Source organism: Pristis pectinata, chromosome 13 (assembly GCF_009764475.1).
Source record: "Pristis pectinata isolate sPriPec2 chromosome 13, sPriPec2.1.pri, whole genome shotgun sequence".
NCBI lineage: Eukaryota > Metazoa > Chordata > Chondrichthyes > Rhinopristiformes > Pristidae > Pristis > Pristis pectinata.
The window spans coordinates 43039556-43059173 of record NC_067417.1 but is presented as its reverse complement, the minus strand read 5'-3'; the positions used below and the strand labels follow the sequence as shown (position 1 = coordinate 43059173).

Below are 19618 nucleotides of genomic sequence, written 5' to 3'. Positions count from 1 at the left end.
CATTGAAATAAAAGTTTTACTTCTATAGCCAGCTTGGAACCAACATACTACTCACCTGAACAAAAAAAGACAAGATGCTGGAAGAGGTTAGCAGTGGTGGGAGGGGAGAGAGAAAGGATTGAGGTTAATGTCTCTTCAGCTGGAAAGGTTTCTTTCTCTGAAAGCCTCACTTGTGAATCCTTCATTTTCTGTCTCTTTCAAATTTCCAGCCTCTGCAATTTTTTTGTTCCAAATTTACACACTTGCTCAACCTGTCCATCATCTCAGCCGGAGGCGGGGAAAGGGACGGGATTCTCCATTCCCATTGGACGCCGTGCAGTTAGGGGCGGGGCCCGCGATGATGTCGGGTGGAGGTGAGTTGAAGCCGGCACAAAATGTCCGGGGTAGAGCCGTCGTGGAGCGGGTCAAGTGGTGCCGAGGAGACCGGGGATTGAGACGGGGCCTGTCTGCCTGGTTGGGTGCACGGAGCCGGGCCCACGGGTGAGCGAGAGGTCGGGATTGTGAGGCGGACCGCAGGGTTGAGAGGGCCGAGCCGGGCCGCTGTCGCCATGGAGGCGCCGAGGCTTTGGGTCCTGAGGCCGGGTCTTGTTGTGTCGCGACCGGGGACACGGGTGGCAGAGAGAGCGCGATGGAAGTCGACAGCTGGGAATAGTGCAGCATAAGCCATCGGCCTGGGGCACAAGTGTAAAGGGTGGCAATGGTGGAGTCACCTCCGAGTCTTTCAAAGCTCCCTTGGCCTCGCCCCTCCACAACTTCTCTTCAGGCTCCTTCTGCTGCAGAGAACATCTGCTGCACCCCTCTTCCCCTTCCCATTCCCCACACTCGGCGGCCCTCTTGTTGACAACAAGCTCTGGTTGTCCGGAGAGTGCTAGAGTTCCTCCAGCATCATAGTGTTTTTCATCAAGCTCTGTTAGTCACTCCTTTGGTCAATCTGTCACCTGCCATGTAGTCTATTTGTTTGGTTCGATGTTAACTTTTGTAAGATAAGTGCACCTTTAAAATGGCTTGGGTTGTTTTACTTTGGGTGTTATTGAGGTGCAGCAGTAAATTCTGTGGGTGCTGGAAATCTGAGATAACAACAGAAAATGCTGGAGTTACTCAGCAATTCAGACAACATCTGTGGAGAGAGAAACAGCATTTCAACCTGAAATATTTACTGGGAACACTCAGCAGACCATGCAGCATCCATGGAATGGGAAACATCTAACGTTTCAAGTCTGGGGGAATAGTCTTCTGTCTGAAATGTTCACTGTTTCTCTTCCCGCAGATGTTACCTGATCTGCTAGGTATTTACAGCATTTTCTGTTTATATCTCAGAATTACAGTATCTGCAGTTTTTATTTGATTTTCATGAAATATTTTCTCTATTATTTAGATGTATGTTTTTCTTGATTTTCATGTGTGAAAATTACCTTTCAGTTATTAGTATACAGCAATCTATCTCTCACTGAACAATGAGGAGCTGTTCTGCTGCAGGACGGAGCTATCTCCGGCCTGAGATGTTTCCCCGCCTGGTGTCTGATGTTGTCCGGCCCTTGCAGCGCCATTTGTCTACCAGCTGTCAGAGGGACAGCTCAACCGTGCCCGAGTCGAACATGAGGCCACTGCCTAGTCAGGCCCACGTTGTGATTTGTGGCGGAGGGATTGTGGGGTCATCGGTGGCATATCACCTCTCCAAGCTCGGGTGGAACGATGTTGTGTTGCTGGAGCAAGGACGGTAAGAAAAGGAAGTGTAACTGTCCAAGATATTGGAGAAAATGTTTGGTACCTACTCACATGCATGCAGACCCTGTAATGTTTTGAAAAAAGATAAAGGCACTGATCAATTCTGATGCAGTTAAAGTGGGAAGTGTAAACGAGGCTGTACAACTTGCCTTCTGCTATTTCAGTGTAATTGTACCATTGTTTGATTATGTATTGGCTTAGCTTGTCATTACCTCATGTTGCTGCCAGTAATGTTGTGTTGTCGTACTTGGAAAGAAAATCTTTTGCTTAACACATAAACAACACTTTGTATAAATCATGTGAGGAGGCCTCCTAATCAGAAAATTGGGTGTGATGCCTAATTTGTGCAGAAGAAGCTAACCTCAGTTCCACTCTGGCTGGGAATTGAATCGAATCAGGTTTATTATCACTGACATACAGAGGCATGCAAAAGTTTGGGCACCCCTGGTCACAATTTCTGTTACTGTGAATAGCTAAGTGAGTAAAAGATGACCTCATTTTCAAAAGGCCTAAAGTTAAAGATGACACATTTCTTTAATATCTTAAGCAAGATTACTTTTTTATTTCCATCTTTTACAGTTTCAAAATAACAAAAAAGGAAAAGGGCCTGAAGCAAAAGTTTGGGCACCCTGCATGGTCAGTACTTAGTAACACCCCCTTTGGCAAGTATCACAGCTTGGAAACGCTTTCTGTAGCCAGCTAAGAGTCTTTCAATTCTTGTTTGGGGGATTTTCACCCATTCTTCCTTGCAAAAAGCTCCCTACTGCGGGAGTTCTCTGCCGTCATCCCGGTATTGGTGTACATTCCACCCCTGGCAAACATCAAGCTGGCACTGGAGGAGCTGAGCGCTATAATCAGCAGTCACTAGACAGTGCATCCTGATGCCTTCCCGACCATTGCGGGGGCTTCAACCAGGCCAGCTTGAAGTCTCTTACAGACTACCACCAACATGTCACCTGCGGAACCAGAGGAGTCAACACACTCAATCACTGTTACACCACCGTCAAGAACACTTACTGTGCCATCCCGCGCCCACACTTTGGCAAGTCCGATCACCTGGCTGTACCTCTACTCCCAGCGTATAGGCAGAGACTGAGGACCGCAGTACCAGTGGGGAGGACTGCGAAGGTATGGTCAGGGGAGGTGGAGGAGTGTTTACAGGACTGCTTTGAATTGGTGGACTGGACCATATTCAGGGATTTGTTTACGGATCTGAATGAATATGCCACGGCCATCACCGACTTCCTCAAGACCTATGTGGATGAATGTGTGCCTTCGAGAATGTACTGAGTCTTCCCAAACCAGGAGATTAGCAGTTTGCTGAGGGCATCTGTTGGCGTTCAAGACCAGCAATCCAGAACCCTACAAAAAGTCCAGGTACGACCTACAGAAGGCCATCGTGAGAGTGAAAAGGCAATTCCTTGTGAAGTTAGAGAGACAATCGGATGCACGACAGCTGTAGCAGGGTTTGCATGCCATTACTTCCTATAAGGCGAAACCTAACAGCACAAATGGCAGTGACGCTTCACTCCCTTTTATGCATACTTTGAAAGGGAGAACAACACTACGCCTGTGTGAATCCCCACAGCATCTGGCGACCCTGCGATCTGTCTCGGAGGCTGACGTCAGCACATCTTTCAAGAGGGTGAACCCTCACAAGGCGCCAGGCCCCGATGGTGTACCTGGCAGGATACTGAAAATCTGTGCAGACCAACTGGCTGGAGTGTTCAAGGACATGTTCAACCTCTCACTGCTGCAGTCAGAGGTTCCCACCTGCTTCAAAAGGGCATCATACCAGTGCTCAAAAGAGTATCAATCATACTAAGAAGAGCAGGGTGAGCTGCCTCAACGACTCTCACCTGGTAGCACTCACATCTACTGTGATGAAGTGCTTTGAGAGGTTGGTCATGGCTAGGATTAACTCCTGCCTGAGCAAGAGTCAACTTCTGTCCGCTGCAATTTCCCTACCTCCACAACAGCTCTGCAGTGGATACAATCTCACTTGCTCTGCGCTCTGCTTTGGAGCATCTACACAACAGTAAAACATAGGCTGCTGTTTATCGATTACGTTCAACACCATCATCCCCTCAGTACTAATCAACAAGCTTTAAAACCTGGGCCTCTGTACCTCCCTCTGCAACTGGATCCTTGACTTCTTTATCAGAAGACCACAGTTAGAGCGGATCAGTAGTAACATCTCCTCCTTGCTGACAGTCAACACAGGCACACCTGAAGGATGCCTGTATAGCCCACTGCTCTACCTTCTCTATACTCATGACTGTGTGACTAGGCATAGCTCAAATGCCATCTATAAATTTGATGATGAGAACACTGTTGTTGGCAGAATCTCAGATGGCAATGAGGAGGCATACACGAGTGAGATAGATTGGCTGGTCGAGTGGTGTCGCAACAACAACCTTGCACTCACTGTCAGCAAGACCAAGGAACTGATTGTGGACTTCATGGAGGAGGAGTTGGGAGAACACACACCAGTCTTCATTGAGGGGTCAGCGGTGGAAAGGGTGAGCAGCTTCAAGTTCATGGGCATCGACATCTCAGAGGGTCTGTCTTGGGCCTAACATATTGATACAATTACGAAGAAGGCACGCCAGTGGCTCTACTTCATTAGGAGGTTGAGGAGATTTTGTATGTCACCAGAGACTCTTGCAACTTTCTACAAATGTACCGTGGAAAACATTCTGATTTGTTGCATCACAGCCTGGTATGGAGGCTCCAATGCGCAGGATTGAAAGAGGCTGCAGAGGGTTGTAGACTCAGCCAGCTCCATCATGGGTACAACCCTTCCCGCCATCGAGGACATCTTCAAGAGGTGGTGCCTCAAGGCGGCGGCGGCATCCATCATTAAAAACTCTCACCATATTTTGGTAATTGAATAAGTGGGATCTATTCAGTCAATGAGGTGCATCTCCCCCATATCTGTTTCCCTTAATCCCTTCATTCTGTTGCTTTGTTTTCAATTAATGAAGATGTTTTCAGGCAGAATACGCTGTTTTGAAGCATGCATGAACAGCCACAGGTATGCGTTTGGTATGAAGCGTGGTGTGGGAGGAGATAGGAGTGATGGACATCCCTGACCCAGCCTGTGTGCCTTTTGGTATTTCACTGACCCCTCAGTCTTTTTATGTTGGCAGGTTAGCTGGAGGAACTACCCGCCTTTGTGGTGGCATTGTAAGCACAGTCAAACATATCGGTATAGAAACCCAGATGGCAGACTATTCAAACAAACTTTATCAGCATTTGGCACAAGAAACTGGCATCCAAACAGGTAAGACTTTTTTGACATTATTTGTGGAGACAGATACATTTACAATGTTTATGAGGCATTTGGACAGGTACTTAAATAGTAAAGGCATAGAGGGGTGCACACCTAATGCAGGCAAATGGGATCAGTACAGATTGGCATCATGGTTGGCATGGATAAGGTGGGTCAAAAGGGCTTGCTTCTATGCTGTATGTTTTTATGATTTTATATAGGGTCAGATGCCTGTAGTGTTTCTGCTAACACTGTTTATGTATGTACTTGGGGACCAGTTGCAGTGTTTCTGTTCATCCCCTTCATCTCTGTTTATTTGCTCTCAATGACTTGCCTGAGGACTGGTTGCAAGGTTCCTGTTACTTGTTGCACAACATCAAAGTGAATGAGTGCAGAATTGTAACTTCAATCTGATCTCTTGTCATCTTTACCAGGTTATATGCAAACTGGGTCGATCTCACTGGCTCATACACAGGATCGACTTATCTCCCTGCGCCGTCTTGTTTCCCGATTACAGTAAGTAAAATGAGTTGCAGACTGCTTAATATCTTGAAATGTCCACTAAGAGTATTTAATGGGAATTGTAGGTGAAGTACCCTATAAAGTGCCTACTTTGAGACAATTGGTGGGGCTGCCATTAGCAGCTGATTAAACAGTGGATGCACTACTATTTAGAACATTAATGCAATCAGAGTTTTAGAGCTGGGTTGCAATAGAGCCATCTGATCAAACAAACAGATTAGATGGATTACACTGAAATAGGAAAACAGAACTGTTAGTTTAAAGTTTGGTGATGATCGCATGTCCTTGCTTGGGCAGCTATTAACAGTTCTGTTCATCTGTTCACCAGTTAATTCAATAGACGTTTGTTATATACCCAGTTCTGATTCCACAGCAGAGGTCTGAACATTATAGGAAAATGTATGAGTAACTTACCATTAATGTACAATTTAGAATCTACATTCAATGTCACTCCTATTCAGAGGATGTCATTTAATCATTGGTATGCCTTGTGTACACCACCACCTGTGGTGGATCTAGGTGTTAATTTTTGAAAACTTGTGGGTGGAGAGCAACTCCTATCTGCATTACCAGATACCTCTTGGTTCAGACTCTTGGTTTGCTGAGTTCTTCATTTTGGCTGTGCTGAGGCTGGACATTTCCCCTTGGAGAGGAGTGAGGATAACGGGAACAAGTCTTCTCACTGTCATGTACGTGAAGACCAATGGACAGGAGTGGCAATGGAGCAAGTTGATTGTCCTCTCTCCTGAGCATAACACGATATATGCTGTGAGAGAAGAATTAGAGAGCAATAGCTAATAATACTGACTGGCACTCTGGGGCTTGAGATAAGTAATTCAGCAGATCCTGGGAGTCTAGGAGTTTGGACTACATCATTTACTGTGATCGACCATCACATCTCGCTGAATTAACTTTAATTCAGCGAGATGTGATGGTCCATCATAGTAAGTCCTGTATAATTGTATTGGTAGTTTCCACACAAAAACACACTAACTTGCTCAATTTCCAAAAGGTATGTGTTCTGTAAGATTTGCTTTATTGGAAGTGTTAAATGTGTCATTTCATGTATGTTGTCAGGGTAATGGGAATCTCCTGTGACATCATCAGTCCAAAGCAGGTAGCACAACTGCACCCTCTAGTGAACATCCATGACCTGGTTGGAGCAATGCATGTCCCAGGGGATGCTGTCATCTCACCCCCAGAAGTTGCTCAGGCACTGGCGAGAGTTGCTGCAAACAATGGTGAGCTTCCAAATCATTTCAGTTTGATTATTTTCAAATGTTGAGCGATGCAATTAAATTATTGACTTATTAAAGACTTTTGCTTTCTAGTTAATAGGTTATGTTTCTTGTCTCTGGTATTAAGCATGGCCTTTTGCTTAAGGTAGAACTTATATTTTTAATAAACCTCCCCTGTCCCACCTTCAGTGAACTTTGTACTCCTGTGAAAGAACTTGCTTGTGGTCTCTCCAAGTAAATATTAGATTGCGATCCCTGCCTTGTGAAACTGCGTTCAAAGCTTAACCACCTGCTGTTATTCAGGTGCTGCCACTCTTTTTGAGTGGGTTGCACTGACATTTGATCAGCTCCACTCAGCAAATCATTGACCACCCCCTGCTCTGTGGACCCTCAAACACATTGCTATCATCAGATCCAACATTTGTTTCTGCAGTTTTCAAATCCATCACTTGCCTCTCTCCCTTACTCTAATTTTCTTGATTGCTGGAATGCTTTAACATAAATTTTCTTCTCTAGTTCTGGCCTCTGACTTTAATTGCATCATCAATGGCTGCACTTTAGCTGTTGGGAATGCTCCGGAATTTCCTCCCCAAGTCTCTCTATATTTCAGAATTCAGCAAGATAGACCAAGCATTTGCAAGGGAAGAGAGTGGGAAATACAGGAGTAATTTTGCAAGAAAGGCAAAAGCAGACTGTAAAAGCTCCTATAGATCGGTAAAAAGGACAATATTAGCAGAGGTTAATGTGGGTCCTTGGCATGCTGAGGGAGCAGAAATTATTTTTGGAAATAAGGAAAGAGCTGAGGAGTGAAACAAATATTTTGTCTTATTTCACAGAAGACGATATGGAAAATCTCCCTGAAATAGTGTAGAACAATCACTCTAGAGTGAGACCATAAGACATAGGAGCAGAATTAGGCCATTCGGCCCATCGAGTCTGCTCTGCCATTTGATTATGGCTGATTTATTTTTCTTTCTCAACCCCATTCTCCTGCCTTCTCCCCGTAACCTTTGACACCCTTGCTAATCAAGAACCTATCAACCTCTGCTTTAAATATACCCAATGACTTGGCCTCCACAGCCATCTGTGGCAATGAATTCCACAGATTCACCACCCTCTAGCCAAAAAGATTCCTCCTCATCTCTGTTCTAAAGGGACCTCCTTTTATTCTGAGGCTGTGCCCTCTGGTCGTAGACTCTCCCACTACTGCAAACATCCTCTCCACATCCACTCTATCCAGGCCTTTCAATATTTGGTAGGTTTCAATGAGATTCCCCTCATCCTTCTAAACTCCAGTGAGTATAGACCCTGAGCCATCAAATGCTGCTCACATGTTAACCCTTTCATCCCTGGGATCATTCTTGTAAACCTCCTCTGGACTGTCTCCAATGCCAGCACATCTTTCCTTAGATATGGGGCCCAAAACTGCTCTCAATACTCCAAATGTCGTCTGACCAATGCCTTATTGAGCCTCAGCATTACATCCTTGCTTTTATATTCTAGTCCTCTCGAAATGAATGCTAACATTGCATTTGCCTTCCTTACTACCGACTCAACCTGCACTAGGACTCCCAAGTCCCTTTGCACCTCTGATTTCTGAATTCTTTCCCTGTTTAGAAAATAGTCCATGCCTTTATTCCTTCTACCAAAGTGCATGACCATACACTCCCCTCTGCTATATTCCTTCTGCCACTTCTTTGCCCATTCTCCCAATTGATCCTAGTCCTTCTGCAGACTCAGTTTCCTCAACACTACCTGCCCCTCCACCTATCTTTGTATTATCCGCAAAGTTGGACACAAAGCCATCAATGCCGTCATCCAGATCATTAACACATAACGTGAAAAGTAGTGGACCCAACACCAACCCCTGAGGAACATCACTAGTCACTGGCTGCCAACCAGAAAAGGCCCCCTTTATTCCCATTCTTTGCCTTCTGCCAGTCAGCTAATCTTCTATGCATGCTAGTACTTCAGTTCATCCGCCATTTCTTTGTTCCCCATTACTACCTCTCAACGTCATCTTCCAGCGGTCAGATGCCCACTCTTGCCTCTCTTTTACTCTTTATACATCTGAAAAAACTTTTGGTACCCTCTTTATATTATTAGCTAGCTTGTCTTCATATTTCATATTTTCTCCCATTATTGCTTTTTTAGTTGCCTTCTGTTGGTTTTTAAAAGCTTCCTAATCCTCTAGCTTCCTGCTAGTTTTTGCAATGTTGCATGCCCTCTCTTTTGCTTTTATGCTGTCTTTGACTTACCTTGTCAGCCACGGTTGCCTCATCCTCCTTTAAAATTCTGCTTCTTTGGAATGAAATGATCCCGTGTCTTCTGAATTACTCCCAGAAACTCCTGCCATTGCTGCTCTACCATCATCCCTGCTAGGGTCCCCTTCCAATCAACTTTGGCCAGCTCCTCTCTCTCATGCCTCTGTAGTTACCTTTACTGAACTGTAATACCGATGCATCTGATTTTTAGCTTCTCCCTCTCAAACTGTGGGGTGAATTCTATCATATTATGATCACTGCCTCCTAAGGGTTCCTTTGCCTTAAGCTCCTTCATCAAATCTGGTTCAATGCACAACACCAAATCCAGAATTACCTTTTATCTGGTGGGTTCAACCACAAGCTGCTCTAAAAAGCTATCTTGTGGGCATTCTACAAATTCCTTCTCTTGGGATCCAGTGCCAACCTGATTTTCCCAGTCTGCCTGCATATTGAAATCCCCATGACCACTGTAACATTGCGTCTCATACATGCTTTTTCTGTCTCATGTTGTAATTTGTACCCCACATCCTGACTACTATTCAGAGGCCTGTATGTAACTCCCATCAGGGTCTTTCTTCCCTTGCATTTCCTTCACTCTACCCACAAGGTTTCTACATCTTCTGATCCTTTGTCATTTCTTGTTAAGGATTTGAATTCATTTTTTTTTACCAGCAGAGCCACTCCACTCCCACTGACCACCTGCCTGTCTTTTTGATAGGATATGGATGTTTAGGTCCCAGATGTGAACTTCTTTCAGCCATGACTCTGCCAGTGTTGCACCTGCCAATTTCTAACTGCACAACAAGCTCATCTACCTTGTTTCGTATACTGTGTGCATTCAATTTGTCTCCATGTTGCCTGAAGTTAAATTCTTATCTTTTTCTAAACTTCATCTTTTTTTATTCTGGAGACTTTGGTAACCTTTCCTGCACTGTCCTTTTACTTTATCCATATTTTTCCAATCTGTTGAACTTACCCCCCTACTATTTAGTTTAAAGCCCTATCCGCAGCCCTAGTTATGTGATTAGAGTGAATGAAGAGCTGAAGGAAATAAACATTAGTTAAAAATAATTGGAGAAATGAATGGGATTGAAAGCCAATAAATCCCCAGAACCCAATGATTTCCATCCCTAAGTTTTGAAAGAGATGGTGGATGTACTGGCTGTCATCTCTCAAAATTCCATAAGTTTGAGTATCATTCCCACATTTTGGAAGAAAGGAAATGTAAACCCATTAAGAAAGGAGGGAGGGAGAAAACAGAAGAATGTAGACCAGTTAATGTAACATCAGTTGTAGGGAGAACATTGAAATCTATTAGGGAAGTGATAACAGGGCACTTGGAGAAAAAATAGGATTGGGCAGAGACAATTGAAGCAAAAGTCAGTAAATGCAGGAAATCTGAAAAAAATGCAAAATGCCAGAACCATGGATATGTGAAAGGAGAATCGTATTTGGCAGCTATGTTAACGTGTTTTGAGCTTGTAACTAGCAGAAAAGATAGAGTAACAGGTAGATGTAATGTATTTGGACTCAGTCGGCCTTCGATATCATGCCGCCTGTGGTTTATATGAAGACTTAACATGGAAATTGGTTTAATATCCCTGTGTGGATTGAGGATTGGTTAATGTATAGAAAGGTTAACGGATGGGAGTAAATGGGTCGTTTTTGGATTTCAAGGATATGATGAGGGGAGATGCTGTAGGTGTTTTTGTGTTGGAAGCCCAGCTGCATACAGGCAACCCCGTGTTCATATCGCGATTCATATCGCGATTTTCTGTAACGCGAAGCCACATCATCTGTGTATGTGTCAAGAAACGCAAATTGAAAAAAATTATTGTGTTTATATATTTACTTTTTTGCACATAAATTCCATGAGAGTGAATTTTATTTCTTACCTCAAATTTTTGGGTCATGATTTGTGAACTCTGTAAGGGCGAATTTCCGTTGCCCGGCCATAACATGGGGTTGCCTGTACAATCTACAATGGATGATTTGGACAAAGGCTAAATGTAATAACCAAGTTTGCTGGTGATACAAACTTTTGGGTGGGGGTGCAGAGGCAGGCGGGCCGGAGATGCAGAGTGACTTCGAGAAGATAAAGACAGTCTAATTGAATATGGCAGATGGAATATGATGTGTAAGAAAAAAAAATTGTGAGATCATCCACTTTGGTAGAAAAAAATAGAAAGATGAAATACTTAGAGATTTAAAGGTTTTGGTGCTTGGAGGGACCTGGGTGTCCGTGTACATGAATCACTGAAAGTTAATGTACCGGTACAGTAAGCAATTCGGAAGACAAACAATACATTGGCATTTAGTGCAAGAGGACTTGACTACAAGAGTGGAGGTGCCTTACTGCAGTTTTATAGGGCCCTGGTGAAGCCGCAGCTGGAATATTGCAGATGGTTCAGTCTCCCCACCCAAGGAAGGTTGCACGTTCAAGACTGAGATCGATAGATTTTGGAGTATTAGGGAAATCGAGGGATAAGGGGTTAGTGCAGGGAAGTGGCAATGAAGTAAAAGGTCAGCTATGATCATCCTGACTGATGGAACAGACATGAAGGGCTGAATGGCCTGCCCCTGCTTTTTCTTGCGAATTTAAATTGCTGAATTATGAGATCTGGTTTTTGATTTAACCTGTTATTTAATTCAGGTGTCAAAATATATGAAGGCACCAGCGTCAATCATGTGATAGTCAAGGATGATCACGTGACTGGAGTGGAAACTGACAGAGGGCACTTAGAGTGTGAATACTTTGTGAATTGTGCAGGGCAGGTAAGCAAACTGGAGCCGCCATGGACCTGTGTGAGACTGTCTGCTTTCTGCTCCCGCTGACTGCCATTCTGTACACACCTTCCTGGGCAGTCCAAAAAGCAAGGAAATTTAACATGGAGCACAGTTCAACCTTGGCTGCAAACTAGCACAAACAATTAAAGTTTCTTTTACTTAATATAAATATCACACCAGGCCATTTAATTTATAGGGGTTGTTGAAAATTCTTTTAAGTATATGATGAAAATATTCCTCATACAGGTCCTCCCCAGGTTACAAACGCCTGATTTGTGTACAGATTGTACATACAAATGAGCATTTGGGAGACCGGCAGGATAGATTTGTCGGCTGCTGCAGGCAACTTCCGCCATGTGGGAACTCGGTTCGCGGCGATGTCTGAATAGTTGAGTTAAGCACCCTGGTTTAACAACATGGGCGTTGGCCTGAGTTTTTATTTAAATATATTGCCGGGTGGCTGCATTTCCGACTTGAACGGAACCCTATCATATCCTGTGGGGGGGGGGGGGCGCGGGGGGGCGGTGCAGGGGTGGTCTGTGTCTTAACTACTGCACAGTGAAGGTCTATGAGCTTTCCACACCTCTAACTTTAAAATTACAAATGTGGTTGCTTTTCTTGATGTGGAAGCTGTACAGTGATGGTGGCCTTTAGTGCCTGGGAGGCTGACCTGAGCTGATGTATGGATGGGGCTGGTGCTTCATGGATTAAAGGTTAGTGTTTCATGGGTGGATGGTCAGATATGTCTCCCCTGTTAAATCTGACTCCCTTTGGTGCAGAATATGACTGAATTAGATTTCATCCCAATTCTCAGTCATAAATTGAATGCTTTTATCATGTACCTAATTTTCCTAATCCGATTTGAATCAGCATTGCTCATGAATTGCTCCAATGTTGGTCTGATGTTAGAGCAGTTTGCTGCAATTTTACGGTTTGGCTTCAAACGATGTAGCATCAGACGATCTGAAAGAGTAAGTTGGCTGAGGTACTTGCAGTCTGGCTTATGTAAGTAAAATGCTTGAAGCTGACGTTGTTCAATATCTCTGGCTTTGTCTTTGGCTAGTGGGCCTATGAGCTTGGTTTAGCAAGTGAGGAGCCAGTAACTGTCCCGCTGCATCCATGTGAGCACTTTTACCTGGTGACACGACCCCTCAAGCAGGCACTGCCCCTTGACTCGCCAGGTAGGATGTTGACCTCGCACTGTAACTAGCAGTTTGTTTAAATATTAGTCCTGTGTGTATTCTTGAAGCTCGTGATAATATTTCAGAAGAAACTACGATTGTTGCTTCTAGTCTTTTAGAGTAGATGATTTATGTTGTGTAATGATTAAAGCACCATCAACCAAATCCTGTAAAGCTGTTAATTAAAATCTCTTTAAGAATAGAGTCCTTGGCCATGATTCTCTGATTTCTGCACCTATTTTTATGTGACCAGGGAAGTAGTAGTTTCCATTGGTTGGCCTGTAGGTGTGGTTAAGGGCTCATAGAGTTATACAGCACGGAAACAGGCCCTTCAGCCCAACTCATCCATGCTGACCAAGTTGCCTACCTGAGTTAGTCCCATTTACCTGCGTTTGGCCAATATCCCTCTAAACCTTTTCTATCCATGTACCTGTTCAAATGTATTTTAAATGTTGCAATTGTACCCGCCTCTACCATTTCCTCTGGCAGCTCATTTCACATACCCACCTTCCTCTGTATGTGGAAAAAAAAAGTTGCCCTTCAGGTCCCTTTTTAAATCTATCCCTCCCACTTTAGACATATGCCATTTAGTTTTGGACTCCCCTACTCTGGGGAAAAGGCTGTGGCTATTCACTTTATCTATACCCCTCATGATTTTATTAACCTCTATAAGGTCATCCCTCAGTTTCCTACGCTCCAGGGAAAATAGCCCCAGCCTATCCAGTCTCTCATTCTAAACTCAAGTCCACCAGGTCTGAACACTTCACATCTGTAACCAACCAACTGGACTGAAAGGCATAATAAAGGTTAAAGTAAGCTCTTGTGTTTATCAAACCATTGGGGTTAGTATTTTACATTTAAAACACCGGTAAGACAAACACCAACAATTTAACCCACACTGACCTATTGGCGAAAATAAAACGTTATTTTTCCTTTAATATTTCTATTAATGGAAAAGCCTACTTTGTGGTTCTACTGGTGACGAGTTTGAAATAACTCTGCTTAAGAGGCTGCAATTGGGAAGTCAAAAAATTTTGTGGACCTTCAACTTTTTCCTGCAGCAAAATACCAGAGAAGGTCTGTTACACTGAGGGCACCATCTCGAGTTGGAACAACCATAGGCAGGTGGACTGGTGCTTACCGTCATGTGAGGGAAGACGAGTGCTATCTGTTCATGCACTGCATCAGAGCTCTTTTTACAAGAAGTGCTTTCCTTGTTGCCTGTAAGGAGTACAGGAAGTCCCCGACTTACGAACGTCTGTACTTACGAACCGACCTTCGTGATCCCTGGGCCAAGTGCGCATGCGCGGACGCTGTTCCGAGTTACACACAAAATCGGGTTACGAACAGTCTCAAAAACTGAACCCGTTCATAACCCGAGGACTTCCTGTAATTCCTGTTTGAGTTATTGGCAGTGGAAAAGTCCCAACTTGTCTGATCCATCTTTTGCTGATACATAACGGTGCAATTTTCACATTTGGTGCAGTTTACATTTTTCCTGGTCTTGAGCACTGCTGTATTGGGCAAATATTTTATTTTTGAAAAGAAACTTTTTTTATTGGTTGTTTTTATTTTTCCTGATAAGGCCACTATTTATTGCCCATCCTTAAGCACTGAAACATCCTTGATAGAGTAATCGCGTCATACAGAACAGAACCGTGTCCATGCTGGCCATCAATTACCCAATAATCCACTTTACCAACACTTGATCCTTTCAAGTGTGTCCTTGGTGATTCAAGTGCTTGTCTAGATGCTTCTTAACTGTTGTGAGGGTATCTGCTTCCACCACTTAGGCAGTGTGTTCTGTGTTCCAACCATCCTCTGAGTGAAAAAATTCTTCCTTGGACCCTCTTTAAACTTTTCCCCACTCCCACTCCCACTCCCACCCCCACCCCCCATTTGAAACTCATGTCCTCTAGTTTTTGACACCAGCTATGGGGAAAGGTTTCCTACTAACATCCCATCTATGCCCCTCATAATTACGCATACCTCAATCAGGATCCCCTCCGCCTCCTCTGCTCCTAGGAAAGCAGCCTATCCAATCTCTCCTCATTATGTCCTGGTGAATCTTCTCTGCACATTCTCCACTGTAATCATTATTCTTCCTATAGTTTTGTGACCAGATCTACACACACAACTTTAGTTATGACCTAACCAATGTTTTATAAAATTGTACCATAATCTCCATGTTCTTGTATTCCATGCCATGGCTAATGAAGGTTGGTATCTTGTACGCCTTCTTCAATCTTCCTGAACTGTTGTATTCCTTTTTGTTAGTGTTGTTAGGTTGGGTCAAATGTACAGTTATTCACCATAGAAATGGTTCCTTCAGCCCATCAATTCTGTTCTGATCATCAAACACCCAATTAGATTACTTCTATTTAAAATTTTCCCATATTCCCATCAACCCCCACACAATGAGCAATTTACAGTGATCCATTAACCTACCAACCCTCATGTCTTTGGGATGTGGGGGGAGATCCATGCAGTACAGGGAGAACATGAAAACTTCACACAGACATCACCGGAGGTCAGGATGGAACCAGGGCTTGCCAGAGCTGTGAGACAGCAGCTGTACTAACTATACTGCTGTATTTGGATATTTGATGAATGATTGACAGGACATTTTCAAATCAAGGTGGTGTGTGATTTGGAGGGTGACCTGCAGGTGATGGTACTTCCAATTGCCTGCTTCCCTTGTGGGTTCGGGAGACTTTTAAGCTGCTTTATGTCTATGTTGATTCCATATGTTGACCAACTGACATGTCAGCTGCCCAACAGCCCTGAACAGTAGGGATTTGCACTGGTGTTCAGGACAATTTTTGAAGCTATAGTTTACGTTAAAGTTCGTTTTTGCCCAAATTCTCAGTTTTAGTTTCCCCTTCCCCATACATTTTGTGGAGTTGGGTATTTTTTGATCAGCTGTCTTGTTCTTCCTCTCCCAGTGATCGTAGACCTTGATGGTAGGATCTATATCCGCAGCTGGCAGGGCGGTGTGCTGTCGGGGGGCTTTGAAAAAAACCCCAAACCTATTTTTACAGAGGGCAGGAACCAGCTGGAATTCCAGAGCATGCTTGAGGATTGGGATCACTACGGTATGTAGCCTGGGAGTCGGGGGAGGGGTGCAGGGAAATTGAATGGGGGCCAGGTGGGCAAGTACATTGAATGGAAGCTGGGAAACAGCAGCTCGGATGTGCTTGGACTAGTGCTCGAGTTAGACGCATTGGGGTGTGTGTATATCAGCTTTATAACTCTATGTGCTCGTTTAACCCTACTGGAAAAAGATGAAAGGCATTTGCAGCTGGTGTTAAAAAGTCATTTGACTGACAGGCAGGTGTTACAGATGTTGGCGATAAAGCTAAAGGGTTTATTTTCAATCCAATAGAGAATACATGTGCTGCCCAAACTTTCTTTTTAGCCCTGCATTGTCTCAGAAAGTCATTGCTGAGTTTCAACATAACAAACTGCAGTAGAAGTGATGATATTGGCCGTATCCCTGTATCCCTGTGTCCCTGTATGGACCTTGGCATATAAATCGAAGCCGGAGTAGGGCATCGGGCTCTTGTATTTCTTCCATTCAACAAGATCCTAGCTGATCTTCCATCTCAGTGTCATTATCCCCATATCCTTTGATTTCCTTCATATTTAAACTGACGATTTCTGTCTTGTGTATACTAAGCAACTGAGCCTTCACAGATCTCTTGGACTGAGGATTCCAAAGATTCACTTCCCAGGATGTCTAATCTCCTCTCATTGTAAAAACTCCACAACCACCACCGCCCTCCTCCCATTGCCACAAATCAACCTAGTGAACTTTCAGTGTGTTAGGCCCATACCAGTTCCGAGAGCAATCCCGTCAGTCCCATTCCCCCACTTCAACTAACTCTCTCTCCTCTGTTCATCAGTCCCTGATTCTCTTGTTACCCACCTACACTGGTGGCTAATTAACCTACCGACCGGCAAGTCTTAGGGACGTGAGAGGAAACCAGAGCACTTGGGAAACCCATGTGGTTATGAGGAGGATGTGTAAACTGCACGCAGACAGCACCTTGAGTCAGGATCAACCCATGTCGCTGGAGCGTATGCTTTCGCTCATTCGCATGTGTGTCCTTCCCTTGGTGTGAGACCAGACCTGTACACAGTGTTCTGAGCATATTCTCACTAGGTCCAAACATAATTCCAAAAAGATATCTTTATTCTTGTATTGAAATCTTATTACAGTAAAGGCAAACATGCCTCCCCAATTGCTTCCTGTATCTGCACATGAACTTTCAGTGATTTGTGTACAAGAGTGCCCAGGTCCCTTCGAACACCACCACCATTTTAAAGAATACCCAGCCTTTCAATTTTTTTTCTTTCAAAATGGATGACCTTACGTTTTTCCCACATGATGTTACATCTCCTACGTCCTTGCCCTTTCATTTCACCTGAAGCCTCTCTGCATCCTCCTCTTAGCCCACCTTAGGGTATTGGTACTATAAATGCTGCAAACTTCTTAAAATGGATGGACTACCTGGCCCATCAAGGCTGCCACATACAGTTGTGATACCTGCATCCTTGTGATTGGTTGTGCTCTCATCCAGCAACATCCATGTGCATCTGGGAGATGCAAAATAAATTTAAAACTCAGCAGAAGGATGAACGTTTGAGGAGAGGACTGAGCTTGATAATGTTCACTTGTTCCGGGTGCTCCGGTTTCCTCCCACATTCCAAAGACGTACGGGTTAGCAGGTTAACATGGGTGTAATTGGGTGGCGCGGGCTTGTTGGGCCGGAAGGGCCTGTTACCATACTGTATAAATAAAGTTTTAATAAATGGCTTCTTGGGCGGGGTGCTGTTAGAACCCGAGAATTCAGGCAGGGTAGAGGGCAAAGAAAATGGCTCTGTGAGGGGGAATGGGAAAATCAGTGAATACGAGTAATGTGAAGTTCCCAACCACCAGAGGCCAAAGCGCAGAGCTGAAGGGTGAATGTGATTGTGGTGACTTATTAGTGTGACTGTCCTGTGTTCACAGAGCCACTGCTGAGTGCATTGCTACGGCGGATGCCCTCCTTGGACGCCACCGAGATTCTGCAGCTGGTGAACTGTCCAGAGTCCTTCACTGCCGACATGAGGTGCATCATGGGAGAGTCGGCAGCTGTGCGGAACTACTTTGTGTTGGCAGGAATGAACTCCAGTGGCTCATCCTTCGCTGGCGGAGCAGGGAAGTGAGTGGAAGTGAGGGGCGTGCTCTCAGAACACTCTGAGCATGAGTGGGAGGCCGTGCAGCAGAGGCAAGAGATGATGGGTTTAATTTAAAGTCAAACGTCAGATGATTCCTTATTTAACCACTCTACCCTCCACACACACGTTCTGGATCATTGGCAGGTGTGAAAACTGGTATCATAGCGTCACAGAGACATACTGCACAAAAGCAGGCCCTTCACCTACCAAGTCTACGCCAACAGTCAATCACCATTTTACGTTAATCCCATTTTTTTAAATTCTCCCCACAGTCTCATCGACTATCCAACTGATTCTATCACTCACCTACACACTAGGGGCAATGTACAGTGGCCAATTAACCTCCCAACCTTTGTCTTTGTGCTATGGGAGGAAACCGGAGCACCTGGATGAAACCACATGGCCACAGGGAGGATGTGCAAATGCCACACAGACTGCCGAGGTTAGAATTGAACCTGGCTCTCTGGAGCTATGAGGCAGCAGCTGTGCCACTGTATCTCTGCCTGTGCCAATTTCATGCAGAATATGCTGGGAGTATTGGTTAAAGGAACATTCACAGCCATTCCCACCTACAAGTAATTTCGCATTTTCCTCTATATTACAAGCAGAGTCCGCTTTTATACTGTGCAGTTTGTCAAGTCTCCAGTGCTCAGTCAATTCATTTTATCTCGTTTGATTGCTGAGTGTTTTGTTAAAGCTTGTAGAATCATATTGCACAGCACAAAAAACAGGTCCTTTGACCCCAACTCATCCTTGCCAACCATGTTGTCTACCGAGCTTGTCCCATTTGTCTGCGTTTGGCCCATATTCCTCCAAACCTTTTCTATCATGTACCTGTCTGAATGTCTTATAGAGATTTATAATAGGCACTTATATAGAGTAAAAGCACACCTGTGTCCTTACTTGAGCAATTCCCCTTTAGTTATAGGTTGAGTAAAACTCCATTGTTCAGAAATCCTGATGTTCCGGGTCAGTCATTAATCCGGAATGTGAACTGGGTCTGAGGTGCGAGTGGGATGTGCAACCAGAGGAGGGGCCAGAAGTGTGGCTGGGCCCAGGGTTTGGACTGTGGGCTGGGTGTGCAGTTGGAGCCAGGCTTGGACTATAGAGAAAAGGAACATGGGTAGGTCTCTGGCCGAGCTGGGGTCTGGATTGCTTGTATATTTCCCATTCACTGGATTCACTGGAAAATTTATTGTACTACTGTGTAACATGTAAAACAATGTTTTGGTATTAATAGCAATAATATCCATTAGACCGGAAAATCTGCTAGTCCAACACCACCAAAGTCCCAAGCATGCTGGATTATTGGTACCTTCAGTGAATCCAGTTCTTAGGTTCACCTAGATTAAAGAGGCTAAAACATAGTGCTTTATTGATATTTTGAGCTTGGTACTGTTGTGA

The 19618-nt window shown here is 44.3% G+C and overlaps 1 protein-coding gene across 1 annotated transcript in view; it reads left to right on the top strand.

Annotated features, from left to right (window-relative positions):
- The first annotated feature begins 333 nt into the window (after positions 1 to 333).
- Positions 334 to 19618, top strand: part of pdpr (pyruvate dehydrogenase phosphatase regulatory subunit) — a 37407-nt gene continuing 18122 nt past the window's right edge. The window contains 10 exon segments of the mRNA XM_052028590.1: positions 334 to 353; positions 1420 to 1717; positions 2305 to 2361; positions 4878 to 5011; positions 5434 to 5515; positions 6599 to 6762; positions 11677 to 11798; positions 12874 to 12991; positions 15937 to 16086; positions 18006 to 18198. Coding sequence (XP_051884550.1) covers positions 1455 to 1717; positions 2305 to 2361; positions 4878 to 5011; positions 5434 to 5515; positions 6599 to 6762; positions 11677 to 11798; positions 12874 to 12991; positions 15937 to 16086; positions 18006 to 18198 — 1283 coding nt within the window. The 5' untranslated portion in view covers positions 334 to 353; positions 1420 to 1454.